This window comes from Rhinatrema bivittatum, chromosome 3, assembly GCF_901001135.1.
Source record: "Rhinatrema bivittatum chromosome 3, aRhiBiv1.1, whole genome shotgun sequence".
NCBI lineage: Eukaryota > Metazoa > Chordata > Amphibia > Gymnophiona > Rhinatrematidae > Rhinatrema > Rhinatrema bivittatum.
The window spans coordinates 549,989,065-550,006,713 of NC_042617.1; the positions used below are offsets into that span (position 1 = coordinate 549,989,065).

The 17,649-nt window shown below is 48.0% G+C and overlaps 1 protein-coding gene across 6 annotated transcripts in view; it reads left to right on the top strand.

Moving 5' to 3' along the window:
• CEP85L (centrosomal protein 85 like) overlaps positions 1 to 17,649 on the top strand; it is a 382,914-nt gene that overhangs the window by 195,463 nt on the left and 169,802 nt on the right. For all 6 annotated transcript variants that reach the window (XM_029596422.1, XM_029596423.1, XM_029596424.1 and 3 more), the window contains exon 3: positions 3,418 to 4,190. In XM_029596422.1, coding sequence (XP_029452282.1) covers positions 3,418 to 4,190 — 773 coding nt within the window. The remainder of the gene's footprint in view (positions 1 to 3,417; positions 4,191 to 17,649) is intronic.

The following is a 17,649-nucleotide window of genomic DNA, read 5'->3' on the forward strand; positions in this document are numbered from 1 at the left end:
AAAAGGCCCAGATTTAGGCTCCTAAGTTTTTTAGGTGAATTTTCAGTTTGGCTGAAAATGGGATCCTAACTTAGGAGCCCAGCTTGCTTTTTTTTAAATACATTTTTATTTCATAAATGGACAGAAAATGCATTATGTAAATAAGCTCTATACATCTGAATAAACTTGCAAAATGTGCAGATATATAAACACAAAACCTTTTCCAGTTTCCACAAAATTAAGTACTTCAGAAATGCAACTTGGAACAAGTAATGCATCAGTTTTTATTTAACCCTTTGTTGTGATAAGGAATTAAAGGACCAAAAATCACTCCATGTTGAGTCATAAGTACCTTTTTTAAGAGAGCGCATCAGCTTTTCCATTCAAGCTATTTTAACATCTGTGTCCGCCATTTATCCTACTGTTAGATTTTGCTTTCAAAACTGAGCAATTGTGAATCAAGCCACTCCCAGTATTTGAGATACCAACTTTTTCTCATTTTACCCACTATGGGAATAGAATCCCGGTACCTCAGGAAAGCTGGCTGATATAGTTTGACCTTCCAAAAAGAAATAATCTGATGATAACAAGGTTAAGGAGAGTTTGGGTGAAAACAGTGGGTGAACTGGGTATTGGTTAGGTATGGTAGAGCCACGCCCGGAAACTTGATACCTCACTTGGAAAGGAGTTAAAGCAGGCCTTCCCCTAGACTCCACAGTAGAGACTCATCCTGTGGTACCTACCCACCGGACATCTCCCTGACTGTGCATCCTACACGGTTCACCCAATGCTGGGCTATATCTATCCAGCTGGTGCTTAATTTACTGCTTAACTATATGTACATACATGCATGTATATATATATATATCTATGTATATAATTTATACCCAATGCACATACTCCATATCCCTACCTAATGTACCCTTCTTATCTATGTGCTTGCAATCTACTTCAGATCTGTATATTATATCTATATCAATCCATTACTTATGTACTAATTGCCTTGTTTCTTTATGTAATTCTGCCTTGGGTCTATCTTTAGGCAAAAGTGGAATATTTAAATTCATACAAATAAGTAAAGTAGAGAATCAAGGAGGGAAGAGAGCACAATAACCTTGTAGAAGGAGAGTGAGATTCTGCAGGCGGTCAAGCTGGTATGGCTGACAGCTGGAAGATTTCCTTAACTAGAATAGTGTAAGCAGACTGGGTGGGCCTTTTGGTCTTTTCTGTCTACATCTGCTGTATGCAATAGGTAGTCTGAAATGCTTCATGTTGGCATTATTAATCAAGCCCTGGAACAAGTATGTGCTATATTAGGATGAATCAGGGGAGTGTTCCTGTGTGCTGGAGCTGTCGCCTAGTAAGAGGACGCTTTCTTATGTACCTGATTCTCTGAGCCAAGAAGCAGTAGTTTGCTGGAGATCCCTTAATCAAAACCTGAGTGTTTTCTGCCTCATCTCTGTTTCATTGCTAAATGGAGAACGTGACACAGTTATAAAAAGAGACTGACACAGTCACTGTCTCTGCCCAGGACTGTTGCACATGTTGGTGTGTCATCAATGTTACCAAACTAGGTTCAAATTGATGACTTTTTTTTTTAAGGTTTCTGTTGTCAAATTAAAGAAGGCATTATGATTTCTGGCTTATGTTAATGCACTTCAAGCTGGCTAGGTGTACATAAAGCTTGCCATATCGGGTCAGACTGAGTGTCCATCAAGCCCAGTACCCTGTTTCCAGCAGAGGCCAAGCCAGGTCACTGGTCACTGGCAGGATCCCAAGGGGTAGATAGATTCCAAGCTGTTTATCCCGAGAATAAGCAGTGGATTTCTGTAGCTTCCCCTTAATAATTGTCAATGGACTCTTCCTCCAGGAACTTGTCCATAAATGCAGCCACACTAATAGCTTTCACCACATCCTCCGGCAACGAACTCCAGAGTCCAATCATGCGTCAAGTAAAAAAAAATTCTCTTATTAGTTTTGAATGTATTACCCAGTAACTTCATTGTATCCCCTGGTCTTTGTACTTTTCGAAAGAGTGAACAACTGATCAACGTTTACCCATTCCACTCCACTCACTATTCCACAGATCTCCATCATATCCTCTAAACCGAAGAGCCCCCAACCTCCGCATGCCCTCTTCACAGGGGAACCATTCCATCCCCCCCCCCCATCATCCCAGTTGTCCCTCTCTGCACCCCTTCTAATTCCACCATATCCTTCCTGAGAACTGAACACAACAACAAAGATGAGGTCACACCACTGAGCGACACAGAGGCACCACAACACTCTCTGTTCTATTCTCCATTCCCCTCCCAACAATCCCCAGCATGCCGCTTGCCTTCCCGGCCGCCGCCGCACACCGAGCAGAAGATTTCAGCGTATTTTCAATGATGACGCCTAGATCCTTTTCCTGAGTGGTGACTCCGAATGTGGAACCTTGCATTGTGTAGCTGTAATTTGGGTTTCTCTTCTCTAAGTGCATCACTTTGCACTTGTCCACATTAAATTTCATTTGCCATTTGCATGCCCAATCTCCCAGTTTTGCAAGGTCCTCTTGCAGTTTCTCACAGTCTTGTGGTTTGACATCTTTGAGAATAATTTTGTGTCATCGTCAAATTTGATCACCTCACTTGTTCCCATTTCCAGGTCATTTATAAATATATTAAAAAGCATCGGTCCCAGAACAGATCCCTGGGAACCCCCACTATTACCTTTCTCCATTGGGAAAATTTACCATTTAGCCCTACTCTCTGTTTTCTGTCTTTTAACTAGTTGGCAATAGGATACTGCCATCTGACCTATGACTTTCTACTTTCCTAAGAAGTCTCTCATGAAGGACTTTGTCAAATGCTTTCTGGAAATCCAGATACATTATATCAACTGGCTCACTTTTATCTATATCTTTATTTACACCTTCAAAAAACTTACAAATTTGTGATGTAAGCTTCCCTTGGCTAAATCCATGTTGGCTTTGTCCCATTAAACCATGCTTCTCTATATGTTCAGCAATTTTGATCTTTTATGATAGTTTCTACCATTTTTCCTGGCACAGACGACAGACTCCCTGGTCTGTAATTTCCTGGACCAGTGAGTAGGAGGCTTGCAGAAGTCTCTGAGGGGTGGGTAGAGCCAAGCGTGTATTTGTTCTAATGAAATGTAGTGGCCAGTCAGTGGGTGGCACTGGAGAGGTCTTTGGGGGAGCTACAGTATGGTTTGTTGGGCACGGGAGGTTGCACGTTCCCAACAACATCTTCACTGCTATTTTAAACAAAATAGTTTGTTCGGTGTTTAACTTTAGTTTAAGTGAACCAGAGAGAGAGTAGAGCTGAGGCTATCTGGTTTCAGGGTGCCCTCTTCTGCCTGCCTCTTACCTCTCTACTAAGGACTGAAGCCAGTTGTGCCCTTACTAACACCACAAACCTCTCTCTCTCTCCTCAGATCATTCCACCTCTAGCGGCACTTCCTCATTCATGCCAATCCAGTCGCTGGTCTCCATCCCCACCGCCCATGTGATGCCATCCACTTCCAACCCCACGCTTTCCCGGTGCAGAGACGGGGAGAAGAACGATGGCCCCAGGTGGAACCCGCACTTTCTCCCGGCTAGAGAGAGCAGGAGTCCCCGCTCGATCGACAGCTGCATCGACATGAAAGACCTCAAGCCCATGAAGAAATGGTCGTCGCTATCCAAGCTCAGCACGGCGGACGCCTGCAGTGTGGATGGAAGGTTTGAAAAGGGGGAGCCCAGACACGGCATGGAGGGCACGGGGCGAGACGCTGCAATGCCAAAGCAGTCGAGGGGGAACGGGCCTAACTGTCTGCATCGCAGCATGGAGCTCTTGCAGATGGAGGGCAGAGAACTGTGCCGAAACCCGTCTGCAGGGACAGATTGCAAGTACAAGTTTGAGAGGTGCAGTAGAGATGACTTAGGCACTCCGTGCCGGAGGCGTGCCTTGGACATGACATACAGTGCCTTACCCGAAAGCAAACCTGTCATCATCCCTTCCGAGGTCTATGGGCAGAGGTGTGTCCAGCTTGGGCCACAGGCGGTAGCGGGGCTCCCCTTTCAGCCCTCAGTGAGGACTCAGATGTGGCTAACGGAACAGCTGCACACGAATTCTCTGGATCGAAGGCTCTCCGAGGAAACTTGCAACTCGATGGCTTGGAAACAGCCGCAACAGCTAGAACAACTCAGAGAAACCGAGCACATCCAGGTAAGACAAATTAAAAAATGAGTGTTTGCTGCCATCTTGTGGACGTATGGCGAGGAACAGCAAAACACAAAAACAGCAGGGCCTATCTAATCTTCCTGTTTCCTCTTCCGACTGTGGTGCCACATTCTGCACTTGATTTCTGGCTTTATCCTCACTAAACCATTGTGCTTGTCATTTATTTAGGTTGTGGTCTTTTTTTTTCTTTGTAATCTCATTCAAAGTGCCTCTCTCCTGAACCAGAGCCGTTTCATATTCTATGGCCCAGCAGTACACTAAATGCTCTGTGCTTACCCTGCGTGCCTTGTAATCTGTGCGGTAAGCAGAGCCTGACGTTAACTCACACAGTTTGAGGATCAGGAGATAATGGGCCACACAGAGACCCTGCCATAGGATTCCATGTGTCAGTGTGCGAACACCTTGTCGGTTAATGCTCGTACCGTTATGAGCAAAAGCAGTGATCTTGATGGCTGCAGACTATGGAAACCTTCCTCCCCCAGAAGACTGCATCAGTCTCTACTGCTCCTGCCATTCCAACTGTTCTGGACAAACAGACACCTGTTCCTCCCTCGCCAACCCTTATTATTTATTGTACAGGAGCAGGGCATGAGGGCGCATCTCCCAGCCATCCTTCTGGCAGAGAGGCACCAGCTCGGTTCATCGGGCACTCCTACTGGCCCAAGTGATAGAAACCATGTTCTTGGGTCCTTTTTTTTTTTTTCCTGCTGCACTTCTTACCTTTCACCACTAGAGGATGCTCACTCCAAGGGGTATGATTAACTCATGTCACATCCCTTGCCTGCCCTAGGGATTGGTTAGTGCTCTAGCCCCCATGTAGTAAGGTACGTTTGGCTGCGTGCTCAACTTTACTTCTAATGGAGCAAGGAGTTTAACACACTTCTCTGAGGACCAGCAGGATGGTAGTCCTCGCGCATGGGTGACGTCATCGGATGGAGCCCAGTCCGGAACTTTGCTCTCAAAGATTCTAGAACTTCCAAACATGTCCTACTGAGCATGTGCAGCTGTAGTTATCACCCTGCCCTCTAGGCAGAGTCCCTCACTCTCTCTTTTTTTTTTTCTGTGGAATCGTGTGGTCGGGGGAGCCATGTGTGTCATGGTATTCAGCTTTGCTCTCTCCTCACAGTTTTATGAAACTGATTTTTTTTTTTTTTTTTAGAGCTGCATTAACGGTAATTTTTATTTTCTTTTGTCTTTTCCTTTTTTTCCTCTTCTTTCCACTGTCTGCCAGCCACATGGCTGGCCTTAGTTGCTGTGCAGCCTGGCAGAGTCTAATATTATCTCTTATTAAATAAATACTGCACCTGCAGTTTAGTATCTGTGTCCTCTAATTGCTCTGACTCTTTTTATACCTTTGTCAGGTGCTGGCAGGATTGATAGAATGCAGTCCATGGGTGATCCATGTAGGCTGCTGAGCCTGGGGACTTGCCTGAGTTCTACCCAGGCAGGAGTTCCATGTCATTTCACTGATCAATCGGCATCGATGGAGGTTCAGACAGTGAAGAGATCGTTCCTGTGGGGGAAAGAGCTCATCCTCCCCACATTCAAAGAAATTAGTCTCCATGGGCAGGAGCCTTGGAAGACATAGCCTCCCCTCCTGCTTGCCTGTAATGGAGGTGCAGTCTCCTTGTGAGAGAGGGTGAGCAGGAGCCTGGGCAAGCAGCTTGCTGCTGCACCTTCGGTGCCATGCCCAGTATCGGTTGCCCATGCATATCTGTGACCAGTGCTCTGATGATCTGACATGTCGATGTCAGGACCGCGTTGGGGACCAGGCCTGCCATTGAGCATCATAGTCACTCTTGATGCCGTTGAGGTGCCGGGGTGCTCTTGATGCCATCGAGATGTGTAACTGCCCTCAATGGCATACGGTCCACTTCTGCCAGCAAGCACTGTGCACACTTTGAGTGCGCTGGCTGGGCCTTCTGTACCATAGGGTTCTGTGGGTGCTGTAGAGTCTCGAACAGCATCTTACCTTAGCATCATCAAGTGCCTTGGGCCTTGATGTGGCAAAGTAGCGTCACCGACTTCTCGTGTCAGGGACCAGGACTGCTATCGAGTACCAAGATCCCCCTAGACATCATCAGAGCAACCCTCGAGGCCATTGACGCCCTCGATCCCATTGAGATGTTTCCGTGGCCGCCCTTTATGCCATCATGGTGCGGAGCTGCCTCGATACAATCAATACCTTTGATGCCATCGAGGTGTGGAACCGCCTTGGAGGTCGTCGAGTGTGTTGGCCAGCGATGCCATTTGTTGCCACTCTCAATGATGTCGAGCACCATCAATGGGGCACTGGAATCGGCATTGAGTGCCTTGGTCGCCCTCAAGGCCATCGATTGCCTGAGCTCCTGAGATTTGTCGAGTGCCCCTGAAGCCCTCTGGTGACAGGGGTTTCGACAAACTTAACGCTGTTGAAACTGGGGTCGCCATCTACCCATGGCACCCTGGAGAGCCAAGGCATCTAGGCGTAGTGGCCTTGTGCCCTCAAGGCTCCTTTGCAGTGTCCAGACAGGGTGCACAGGGGTATCGTTCTGTCCCATTACTGGCCTATGGCTGTTGAGCACCATGGAAATCGATGATCTTGGGGGCCCTGAGCCACTGGGATCGGGAGCATTGGAGGCCCTTCCTGGCTTTGTGCACAATCGGTGCTAATATGCACTAGGGTTCCTGTCGAGGCTATCGCTAGCCATTGGCGAGGTCAATGCCCTCAGACATATAGGTGACCTGAGGGGAAATGTCAATAGCGCAAGCAGTCATCGGTTACTTTGGGCACCGATGAGGCGTGTTGTGGCCGTGTTGGGGCTGTAGAGCCTCTACCTGCAGGAACCTCTGGCATCCTCTGTAACGCAGATCCATCAGTGCCTTTGGGCACCGAGGTTTCTATCAGTGCCACCGGGCTGAAAATGTCCGTGGGTGCCTGGGACACGGGGATGATGCTATATACCATCGAACTGGGCAAGACATGATCAAGCATCATTGAAACCCTGTGTGCAGCATCGTTTGGTGTCATTGATGCGATCCATCATTGGTGAGCGCAAGAGTGCTATGAGCCCCACAGTCACTGTCACCACAGTGGGCACCAGTGGATGCGGTTGGATGAAGGAAATGTTGGTGAGTCATTCCCGACACAGTTTCAAGGGCTGTGTTCAGCCTCGGAGTGTTTTCAGCTACTGGGGGTAGCATGGGGTTGACGCCATAGAACACAACCCACCATCGTGTCATAATTCTGAGCCCCAGTGGTACTAGGGATGTCATCATCACACTGTTCCTATTCATTCCATTGGGAGCTAGTATGAAAGTGGAGTGCCGCATGTGCGGTCGGGTACAGGAGAGGTCATTTACTCCAAGCACCTTGGGCGCTAGCAGGTGGCATTCTCTCTGTCTGTGCAATACACAGCCATGCCAGGGTTCTGCCATCAGCGATCAGTGACTGTAACCCAACTCTCACCTGGAGAGTTGGAAGGCTTTTTGGGATCAGGAGGCCCTGATTCCTGTTGCTTTCCTGTCCCTTCAGGAAGGGGAGATACAACTGGGTTTCCTGGGTGACCCTTAAGGGTCTCCCCCCCCGCCCCCCCCGCCCCCCCGGATGCCTGGTTGTCCACCCCTACAATGGGGGTCCTTCGTTCTCCGATTCCTGGAGAAGGGATGTCACTGCTTCTGATTGGCAGTCGCTCTCTGTTCCCTGCGGGATCTGAGAGCTAGTTGGGCAGTAGTGCTCTTCTTAGGACATTCTAAGGTACAACAGGTCTATTTCGTGAGGGAGTCATTCCAGATTTGGTCTCCCTGTCATACTAGGAGACTCCTTTTTGGGGTTGCTCCCCGGTAAAGATAAGGGGTTTCTCCCATCCGGAAATCATCTTTTATACCTGCTGAGCTCAATGGGCATTTTTCATGGAGAACCACTATTGCCAGTCATTCTCGCCTGCGTCGGTGAGGAGGGTTCTAGTCCATCTAAATGGCAAGTAAGCCTTTCAACCTATTGCCTGATCCATGGCTGAGGGAGTTGGGGGACAAGGGACCTTGCAACAGAGGTGCTACTTTTAGGTTGCAGCGGCTTGCAAGCTTACTTCCCCATTTTAGGGATAACCCTGTCTGTGTTCAGAGAGAGTCCTGATTCATGCAATGGTGGTTCCATTTACTGGACTGTGTGCTTCCTGTGGGGGAAGCACATGTAATCATGGCTGAGGTATTAATACCCAAGCCAGGTTGGTGGGCAGTCTGTTCCGAGATCACACTGACCATGCCCTGGTACCCTTAGGGTTTCCAGGCTGGTGAAGAAATTCTGTTCTGTAGGGGTCTGCACTGGCAGCACCCCGGCTTCCTGTCTCTTGGTGGAGTGTTTCTGGATTTCTTCCCTTGGGGATCCGTTCTCAGTTTCAGCCGTTCCAAGCAGGCTGAGGGCTCTGTCCTGGTGGGTAAGTCCCTACTGGCATCGGCAGTGAATTATTCACTTGGGGTTGAGATATACAACCTAGTGACTTGTTCTTATCCCTGCGGTCCAGTGGGTCTGCCTCCTTGTTCTTTGCTCCTTCCGACTCCCAGATGGAATGTCAAGGGCAGGGTTAGAAACGTTAGGGCATTTGTGGTATATCTTAGTGTATACCTGCAGGGAAAGATACACCACTTTCCCCCTATATTTTTGCCAGTTTCTAGCCAGTGCTGCCTTTAGCTTTTTCTCACTTCACTGGATTGTCCAAAGTCCCTTCCTGCTCACCCGAACTGTTCTGTACACAAGACGGATAGCACTGCCCTTGAGAGGGTGCAGTGTGGATGAGCTTCAGGCCTAACTTATTTCCGTGCTCGGGGGTTTTGGGCTGGAAACTCTTGATGCTGTCCTGCGTGGTCAGCTATGCCTGGCACTTTGGCACTTAGGGTCTGTCACAAACCCTGCCATTGTTGCTGATTATTCTTCCAAGCGTTGCTTGGGTTTTTAAACATCATAACATAGGAAATTGCCATACTGAGTCAGACCAAGGGTCCATCAAGCCCAGCATGCTGTCTCCAACAGTGGCCAATCCAGGCCATAAGAGCCTGGCAAGTACCCAAACACTAAGTATATTCCACACTACTGATGCCAGTAATAGCAGTGGCTATTCCCTAAGGGGCTGATGCAATATTATACGTGGAAAGCGGGCGCTGAAAAGTCAGCTCCTGCTTTCTTAATGCATGCATGGCGCCCGCAAGGGGGGGGCCCAGGCAATAAACAAATTAGGGGGTCACGCTAGCAAGGAGGCGCTAGGGTGGCTTGCACGACCTTAGCGCCTCCTTGCTAACGCGACCCTGCGGTTACCGGCGGTCTGCCGGTTATGAACACCGACACCGAACATATCTGCATCAGTCTTCAATGTGGCTGGCTGAGGTTATTTTTTTTTTCCTTTTTTCTTTTACTTTTAAAGAAGTACAGAAAAGCAGAAAAAACTGCTTTTCTGTACTTTTTTCAATGTGCTCAGCTATTAACGCCTGCTCCAGGCAGGCATTAATATCTGAGCGATAAATGTGCGTCTGAGACGCACATTTATTTTTTTGCATTTGGAGTGAATGAATAATAGGCTCATCACATGCATTTGCATGTGATGAGCGCTATCTCATTCACTCCTCATCGGACGCGTGTAAAATAGGCGCTAATCCCCCTATGGCATTAGGGGGTGGATTAGCACCTATTTAACCCTCGTCCAACTGCGGGTTATACAGTGCGCTCGGCTGAGCACACTGTATTGCATCGGCCCCTAAGAAAGCGTGATTAATAGCAGTTAATAGACTTCTCCTCCATGAACTTATCCAAACATTTTTTGAACCTAGCTACACTAACTGCACTAACCACATCCCCTGGCAACAAATTACAGAGCTTAATTGTGCGTTGAGTGAAAAAGAATTTTTTCCGATTAGTTTTAAATGTGCTACTTCTTAACTTTATGGAGTGCCCCCTAGAAAAAGTAAATAACTGATTCACATCTACCCATTCTAGACCTCTCATGATTTTAAAGACCTCTATCATATCACCCCTCAGCTGTCTCTTCTCCAAGCTGAACAGCCCTAACCTCTATAGCCTTTCCTCATAGGGGAGCTGTTCCATCCCCTTTATCATTTTGGTTGCCCTTCTCTGTACCTTCTCCATCGCAACTATATCTTTTATGAGATGCAGCGACCAGAATTGTACACAGTACTCAAGGTTCAGTCTCACCTTGGTGCGATACAGAGTCATTATGACATTTTCCGTTTTATTCACCATTCCCTTACTAATAATTCCTAACATTCTGTTTGCTTTTTTGACTGCTGCAGCACACTGAGCTGACAATTTCAATATATTATCCAATATGACATCTAGATCTTTTTCCTGGGTGGTAGCTCCTAATATGGAACCTAACATTGTGTAACTACAGCATGGATTGTTTTTCCCTTTTATGAATCACCTTGCACTTGTCCACATTAAATTTCATCTGCTATTTGGATGCCCAATCTTCCAATCTCACAAGGTCCTCATGCAATTTATCACAATCCACTCACTTATGATTTAATTACTCTGAATAATTTTGTATTATCTGCAAATTTGATTACCTCACTCATCATATTCCTTTCCAGATCATTTATAAATATATTGAAAAGACAACTTGATTAATAGCAGTTAATGGTCTTCTCCTCCATGAACTTATCCAAACCTTTTTTAAACCCAGCTACACTAACTGCACTAACCACATCCTCTGGCAACAAATTACAAAGCTTTATTGTGCATTGAGTGAAAAATAATTGTTCTGCCTATATGCCTATCAGCCAAACATGGGGCACACTTCTGCAGATACATTCTGTCCTTCAGATGCCAGTGAACTGTAATTTCTTTCTGGAAAGCTCTCTGTTTTGTGATTGTCTTGTAACACTGAGGGAAAATATGTGGTCTTTGGCCAAGAGTTCTTCTCTTGTTTACATCTCTAGACTTTTTCCTATGTCCAGGAAGTTCTAGATCTACTGATGTTGTCAGGGTTTACTGATCCGAAACCCTGCTTGTAAAAGGGAGAGAGGTGGTGCTTTCAGCACTGTGCAGATTCCTGCTTGTCCTCAGAGAAAGCAGAGTTGCTTACCTGTAACAGGTGTCCTCTGAGGACCTCAGGATATTAGTCCTCACAAAGCCCGCCCACCTCGCCTGGGAGTTGGATTCTCCATGCACAAGCTATATCATGGACTGAGGGACTCTGCCTAGGGGGCAGGATGAGAACTACTGCTGCACATGCTCAGTAGGGGATGTTTGAAAGTTCTAGAATCTTTGAGATCAAAGTTCCGGACTGGGCCCCATCCGATGATGTCACCCATGTGTGAGGACTAACATCCTGCTGGTCCTCGGAGAACACCTCTTACAGGTAAGCAACTCTGCTAAAAATTGGGTGCCCGAACTGCATGCACAAATTGGTGCGCCTCCTAGTTGGAGATGGAGTAAAGTTTCTGGTGCTGTTATTTGTCTCTAGGCCTCAAGCTGGCGTTTGTGATGTGAGGCTCCTCTATTAATTTATTTGCATAAATGATGTTTTATGTGGGCCAAGCCTATCTTTAGGTGCATGTTTTTGGTTGAGTGTGCTTTTTGCTAACTCCTGGTGCATTAGCTTACTGCATGGGGAGTTAGCTCTCTGTTTAGAGCAGGAGTGCTCAAACCAGTCCTTGGAGGGTCCCCTCCCAGTTAGTCAGGTTTTCAGGATACCTCTAATGAATATGCATGAGATGTATTTGCATGCACTACCTCCTGTGTATGCAAATATTTCTCACGCATATTTATTAGGGGGTTTCCTGAAAGACCCGACTGGATGGGGTTGGGGGGGGGGGATCCCAAGGACCGGTTTGAGCACCCTTGGTTTAGAGCATGTGTAAAGATGTGCGCTGAAGTCACTTACACATGTTTTATTACATCGGGGCCCCTGTTGAACTTCCTTGCCCTTTGTTTAATAAAGATAAAAGAGAGAGGTGATGGGGTTATTTTTGGGCCTGGCTTTTGATAATATCTGCTGCACTGTGCAGGTTACCCCCATACTTATCAGTTTCCCGGACTGTAAACGTCAGGGCTCTCGTTGAATGCTGTTTGAATCAAATTCCCCGTTACCCCTTGCCGTTGAAGCAGACAGCTATGTGAGAGTTGCATCAAAGTATCAGGATTATTGGTTGAGGGTAGGTAACCGTCACAGCAGCATTATTTTCTTCATTTCCATCCTCTGGCCTTTAGGGATCCACAGTGTTTATCCCAACTAAAACTGGGGCTGGGGGTTGGGATCAGGCACCATGAGCCTTCCTTCATAACCCCCCCTCCCATGGATTTCCCCCTCCTGATTTGCAGAGCCCAAAGATTGCAGCGACAACAGCCCACGGGGCGAGTGTGTGTGTGTGTCATGTACAGGGTCGCCTTCCAGAGCCCTGCAGTTCCAGGCCCTGAATTTGGGCACTAGGTGTTGGCCGTTGTACGATGACCGATTATGGCGTCCTCAGCCCTGGCCAACCTGGGGAGCAGGAGACTTAAGGCGGGAGTGGAACACAGGCCAGGAGGGGTTTTTTGAGTGCTGCTTCAATTTCTGGAATGAGGAATGTATTCTGTCATCATAATATCTTCTTGTTATTGACATAATGAACTGGTTTTCTTGGTACAGTTGAGTGGGATTCTGTATCGTCACACCAAACTGAACCCTCCTTTTTACCTCTTTGGTCCAACCTGACAGTCCCATCATGTTTTTTGCTTCTCTTCTTATCGTCCAAGGTCCTCTTACCCAATGACTAGACTCCCCTCAGCTTCCTCCTGCATGCATCTTGCTCTCTTTGCCTTTACTTTCTTAATGCATACTTCCCCCTGCAAAGCTTTTCTTTTCTTTTTCACATCCTGCCATACAAAGGCCCTCCAGCATTTATGCCCCATGTTGCTCTTACATAAGGACCCAAGCACTGTAGAATCCCTTTTGTCAGTAAGAGAACTCCTGCTGTCATAGCTAGGGGACATGACCTGTGCTGCCTTTGACTGACCAGTGGAAGTTGCTGTAAGAACAATTCTTGGCTCTCCCAGTCCTAACTAGCCCAAGGTGGAGAAGCCTGTGCTGGGTTCGTCCCCCAGGTCTCCTGGCCTGCCTGTACCAAATAATGAGCGGTACAGACCCGGATTTAGGCAATAGGCAACATAAGCAACTGCCTCCTCCACCGCTGCCATGCCTAAATTGGAGCTTGATGCCGTGGAGCTGCTTCTCTCTTCTAGGTGCTGGAAGATGAAGTAAAAATCAGTGCGGGGCCTTCCGAGACCCAGGCGCTCTGACAGAGCCTGCGGCAACATGTCCCCTCCCTATCCATGGGCTTCCTGTTACCATGGAAACCCTCAGTCAGCACATCAGGGCTGCTGAAGGCCCCGCGCCGAGTTTTGCTTCGTCTTCCAGCACCTGCAGGAGAGAAGCGGCGCCACAACGTGTAAGTGGAGAGGGCCTCTCCCTATTACCTATTTATTTCATGTATTTATTTATTCCATTTGTATATTCCACTGTAGCTCAGTATTCAAAGTGGATTACACAAATACATTCTTCATCACATCCGTAAACCAGCTAGTTGGCCCCTGACCCTGGACTCTTCATCGCTAACAATTTTTTTTTTTCCTCTCTGTCTTCAACGCACTTTCCCCACCACTTACCTGTACTGCTGGCTGTAGAGTATTAGCAGCCGTGTTTTCCAGAGCATCCACTGTTACCTCCTCTGGGAGAAGTGCCTTCCTAATCCAAAGCAGCTCAGTACCTTTCACCTGCACTTCAGTCTCTTCTAGTGCATCAGGGTCCTGCCTGCATGCAAGAGAGCAGACTCCGGGTGTGATGTAAAGAAAAATCTCTTTACTGGAGAGCTGGTGGGGACAAGCACGATACTGGCATTCACCAAGGCCTGGTACAAGCATGGGGAGGCCTTAGTGGTGGGGAAGTGAGGGTAAAGCCGGTGATCAAGCTGGGTCTGCGACGCTGTCTGAGATGGGGAAAACTACTCATTAGTTTTTAATTGCTGTCCATTTCTTTACTTGTTTCTGGACCCACGACAGCATCTTCTTAATGGAAGATGTTCAGACGCTTTGCCCAACATACGCTTCCTCATGCATGCAAAAGTTACATAGACGTGTTTTAAATTTACTTTTATTACAAAACAACAGATAAAGACAAAGAGAAAAGCTTGAGAGAGCAGTGCCGTGGTGCGCATTATCAAAGCTGCCCGGGAGGCGTGCTGCATGTACTCGCTGACTCGCACGTCCACCTGAGATCAGCAGGGATTCCCGGGCTTCCAGCTGCAAACTTTTTTTTTTCCCCCTTTATCAAAAGAAATCTAAAAGAAGCCCAGCCTGGGCAACGAGTGCATAGCCAAGCTGGAACTCCGTTTCGAGGAAATTGCTGCTGGTGATGTAAGGGGCGCGTCAGGCGGCTGCGCAGCCTTTCATTTGTTAGATAGCCCTGGAAAGATGGCGTATTTGAGAGAGGCCACGGGTGCTTCCTCTTTCAGTTGTTTGTACAATGCTGGGGGCCTCGTGTCCAGAAGCACCGGCTGCCGCTTTTGTGCTCGTCACAGCTAGCAGGCAAGACAGATGGAGATGAAGCGGGTTACAGACATAAACCATTTTGGGGGGGTGCACCAGCCGAGGGGACCTTTTACAGCCTCAGTAATGTAAAAGTAGCAGAACCAGCCAGCCGCATGGCCGATTCGGGGTCAGCGCTGGTCACTGCCACGGGGAGGAGGTCAGAGCTTGACTCTCAGGCTGGGGATAGGACGGAGGAAGTACGGTCAGCCCCAGGGCAGGGGAGGGGGAGCGGGAAGGAGGCGACTCGGCCGTTTGTGTAATGGCGATGCTGAGCTGTCAGGCTCTGGGTACGGGTGTACCGGGTTCAGAGAGAGGCACAGTCCATAGCTGCTGGCTGAGGGATTGTTGTGCCAATATGTGGACTAGATAGAAAGGGAGGGGGTGGGGGGAATGGAGGGAAACCCAGGTAGTTGTGAAGGAAGGCTCGTGTAAGGCTGGTTCCAAATTGAGCAGGAGGAAAACTGAAGGTTTAAAAAAAAAAAAAAAAAAAAAAAAAAGACAGGATAAAGGTGCTCGGTGATCCTGCTCTGTACAGAACGAACAAGAGTTGCTTCTGCAGCTTTGACCTCTGCCCTTTGATTTGCTGTTTCCTGTTCTTTGAGTAAAATATTTTTTTTTTTTTCTGGTGAACTTTTAGCACTCATGAAAAGTGCCAGACAGACAGCACTGGAAAGCAAAGTCCTCCACAGAACAGGGACATTATAGGTAGGGTCTGTGCCAGCTTTGCCCAGTTGGGCCCTGCCACGGTGTATTTCCCTCTTCAGGCCTGTGCAGGCCGTGGGCCTCTCTGCTGAGACTGCCAGCAGAGGTTGCCGGTCGTGACGATGGTGGCTTATATGGTGATCCTGCCACCTGCCCGTGGGGGCTTGACTGAAGCCACCAACTGTCGTATTTGAGTGTGGGAGGGCTCGGGGGGGGAGGCTTGGTGCTCTCCCTGTTCCTGGTTGTGAGTTTATCTCGTAAGGATGAGAGCAGGGGGCTGTATTTGTAGATCATGGCTGTCTGAGAATTAGGTACAGTTTTGGGATGTTCCTTCCTTTATAGTGTGTTGGGAGGAGGGAGTTTGAGGGTGGAGAGGGTGCCCATATTTTTGGGTGGTGGAGGTTGTAATTGGGATGACATGTTTATTTCAAGCTCCGGTATCTTGTTGCTAATATTCTATTATGGTACTTATTTGTACTTTTGTGAATCTGTATAAGTTATTTTAACCCTGTTTTGTAATCCACATGGAATGGGCTCAGACCCCAGAACTGCGGAATATAAATCCTGTTTTAAATAAAATTTTGTAGAGGCTGCCAAAAGTCACTGCCTCGGATGGCAGTGGCTTTTGGTCACCACTTTCTGCACTGAATTTGAACTGCCAATTCTGTATTCTTGTGCCGGTCCAGGCCCCGTGACCAAAGTGGGTTTATTAAGTTTTACAGTATTTTGCAATGTACTTTATCATAGCATAGATATATTCTAGCCGAGAAGCAATATATTAGCCGTCCGCTTTCAAATTGTGTAAGCGCTAAGCTCTGAGCCATGCTGGGCCTGCGCCACTAGGCCTGGCACCTTATCTTTTCCCGCCTTTGTAGAACACCCTCAGATATTCCATTTCCTGCAAAACCATCCTGAGTTAAGGTAGAGAGAAAAGGGGGGGGCGTTATTTTAAAGTTGTGAATACAAACGCATGGTAAAGTGCTTTGTATGAAGAAGCTATTTGGACGATTGTGTCCCTCTGCACCTTACAGAAGTGCATCCTCCAGCCTGTGAGCACGGAGACGCCTAGTGTTAGGAGAACAGATATGTGCCCGTTTTCAGTGCTTCTCTGCGTTGTTCTCGGCCACACGGGCCTGGGTAGACGTGTCGTGCTGCAGGACATGGCCGGGGGAGAGAACCACCACCCCCTCCGGCAGGCTATTAAAGAAGACCATAGCTTTGCCGACCACGGGTTCCCGTCCTCAGCTCCCTCTGCTTGAGATATGTTGTTGGTTATCACGGACAGGATGATGCCCTTAGCTAGTAAAAAAAAAAAATACAGACTTGACTGTGCCTCATTAAACATCTAGTAAAAAGTGGAATGGCTTAAACTGCTACTCGGTGGGAGTCTTAAAGTGTGCCCTGCCCACAGTGCAGTGCTGAGTGAATGTGTAGTGGTGATTACAGCAGCATGGGCTGCCTAGTTCACATATGTGGGGGACATGCGCCTTAGTCTCATTGTACAGGTTGGAGGCGAGGGACTGGCGCCACCACTGCCGTTGCATCAGTGGGAATGGAAAAGCCTTTTTTTGTTTGTTTCGATCTGTTGTGACCCAGTCTTGTCCCTCATTAACTGCAGGCGCTTTCCGTATTTCAGTCTCGGGCACGAGATCCCCTTTTGTGAGCGCCCCGGTCATCTCTGGGAAAGGTCGCAGCCTAGCCCAGGTGTTTGTGCAGTGTCGGTCTTAAATGCAGTTAACAAAGTTGCTGTATTGTAGTAGAGAAAAGACTGTTGCGCCTAATTGTACGAGCCACAGTCTGAAGTTGCCCCAAGGCCCCAGGCTTTGCTTGTCAGGTTCCTTTAGCGGTTCTCGTCTCAGTTAAGTTGTTGTTCATGGGCGGGCGGCCGGCCGTTTTTTCCCATTCAGCTCGGCATTTTCGGGAGGTGCGTGCAGCGTGTCTGCCGCGCTAGGTCACGGTGTCGGAGGAGAGGAGCATCCTGCGGGGGTCACATGAGCTTCACGAGAATGAAGAGGAGCAGCAGGACCAGGATGATCAGCAGGAAGTTGAGCAGGAGATTGAGACCTCTGTTGTTAGCGAGATCCATGGTGCCCTGCGCTTTGCTGTCCGGAATTGTGTGGCTGCCTCCCACGCCGCCTCAGTTTCTGAAGCGGGAGAGTGAGCTTTGCTTCTCTGCTCTCATCCTGC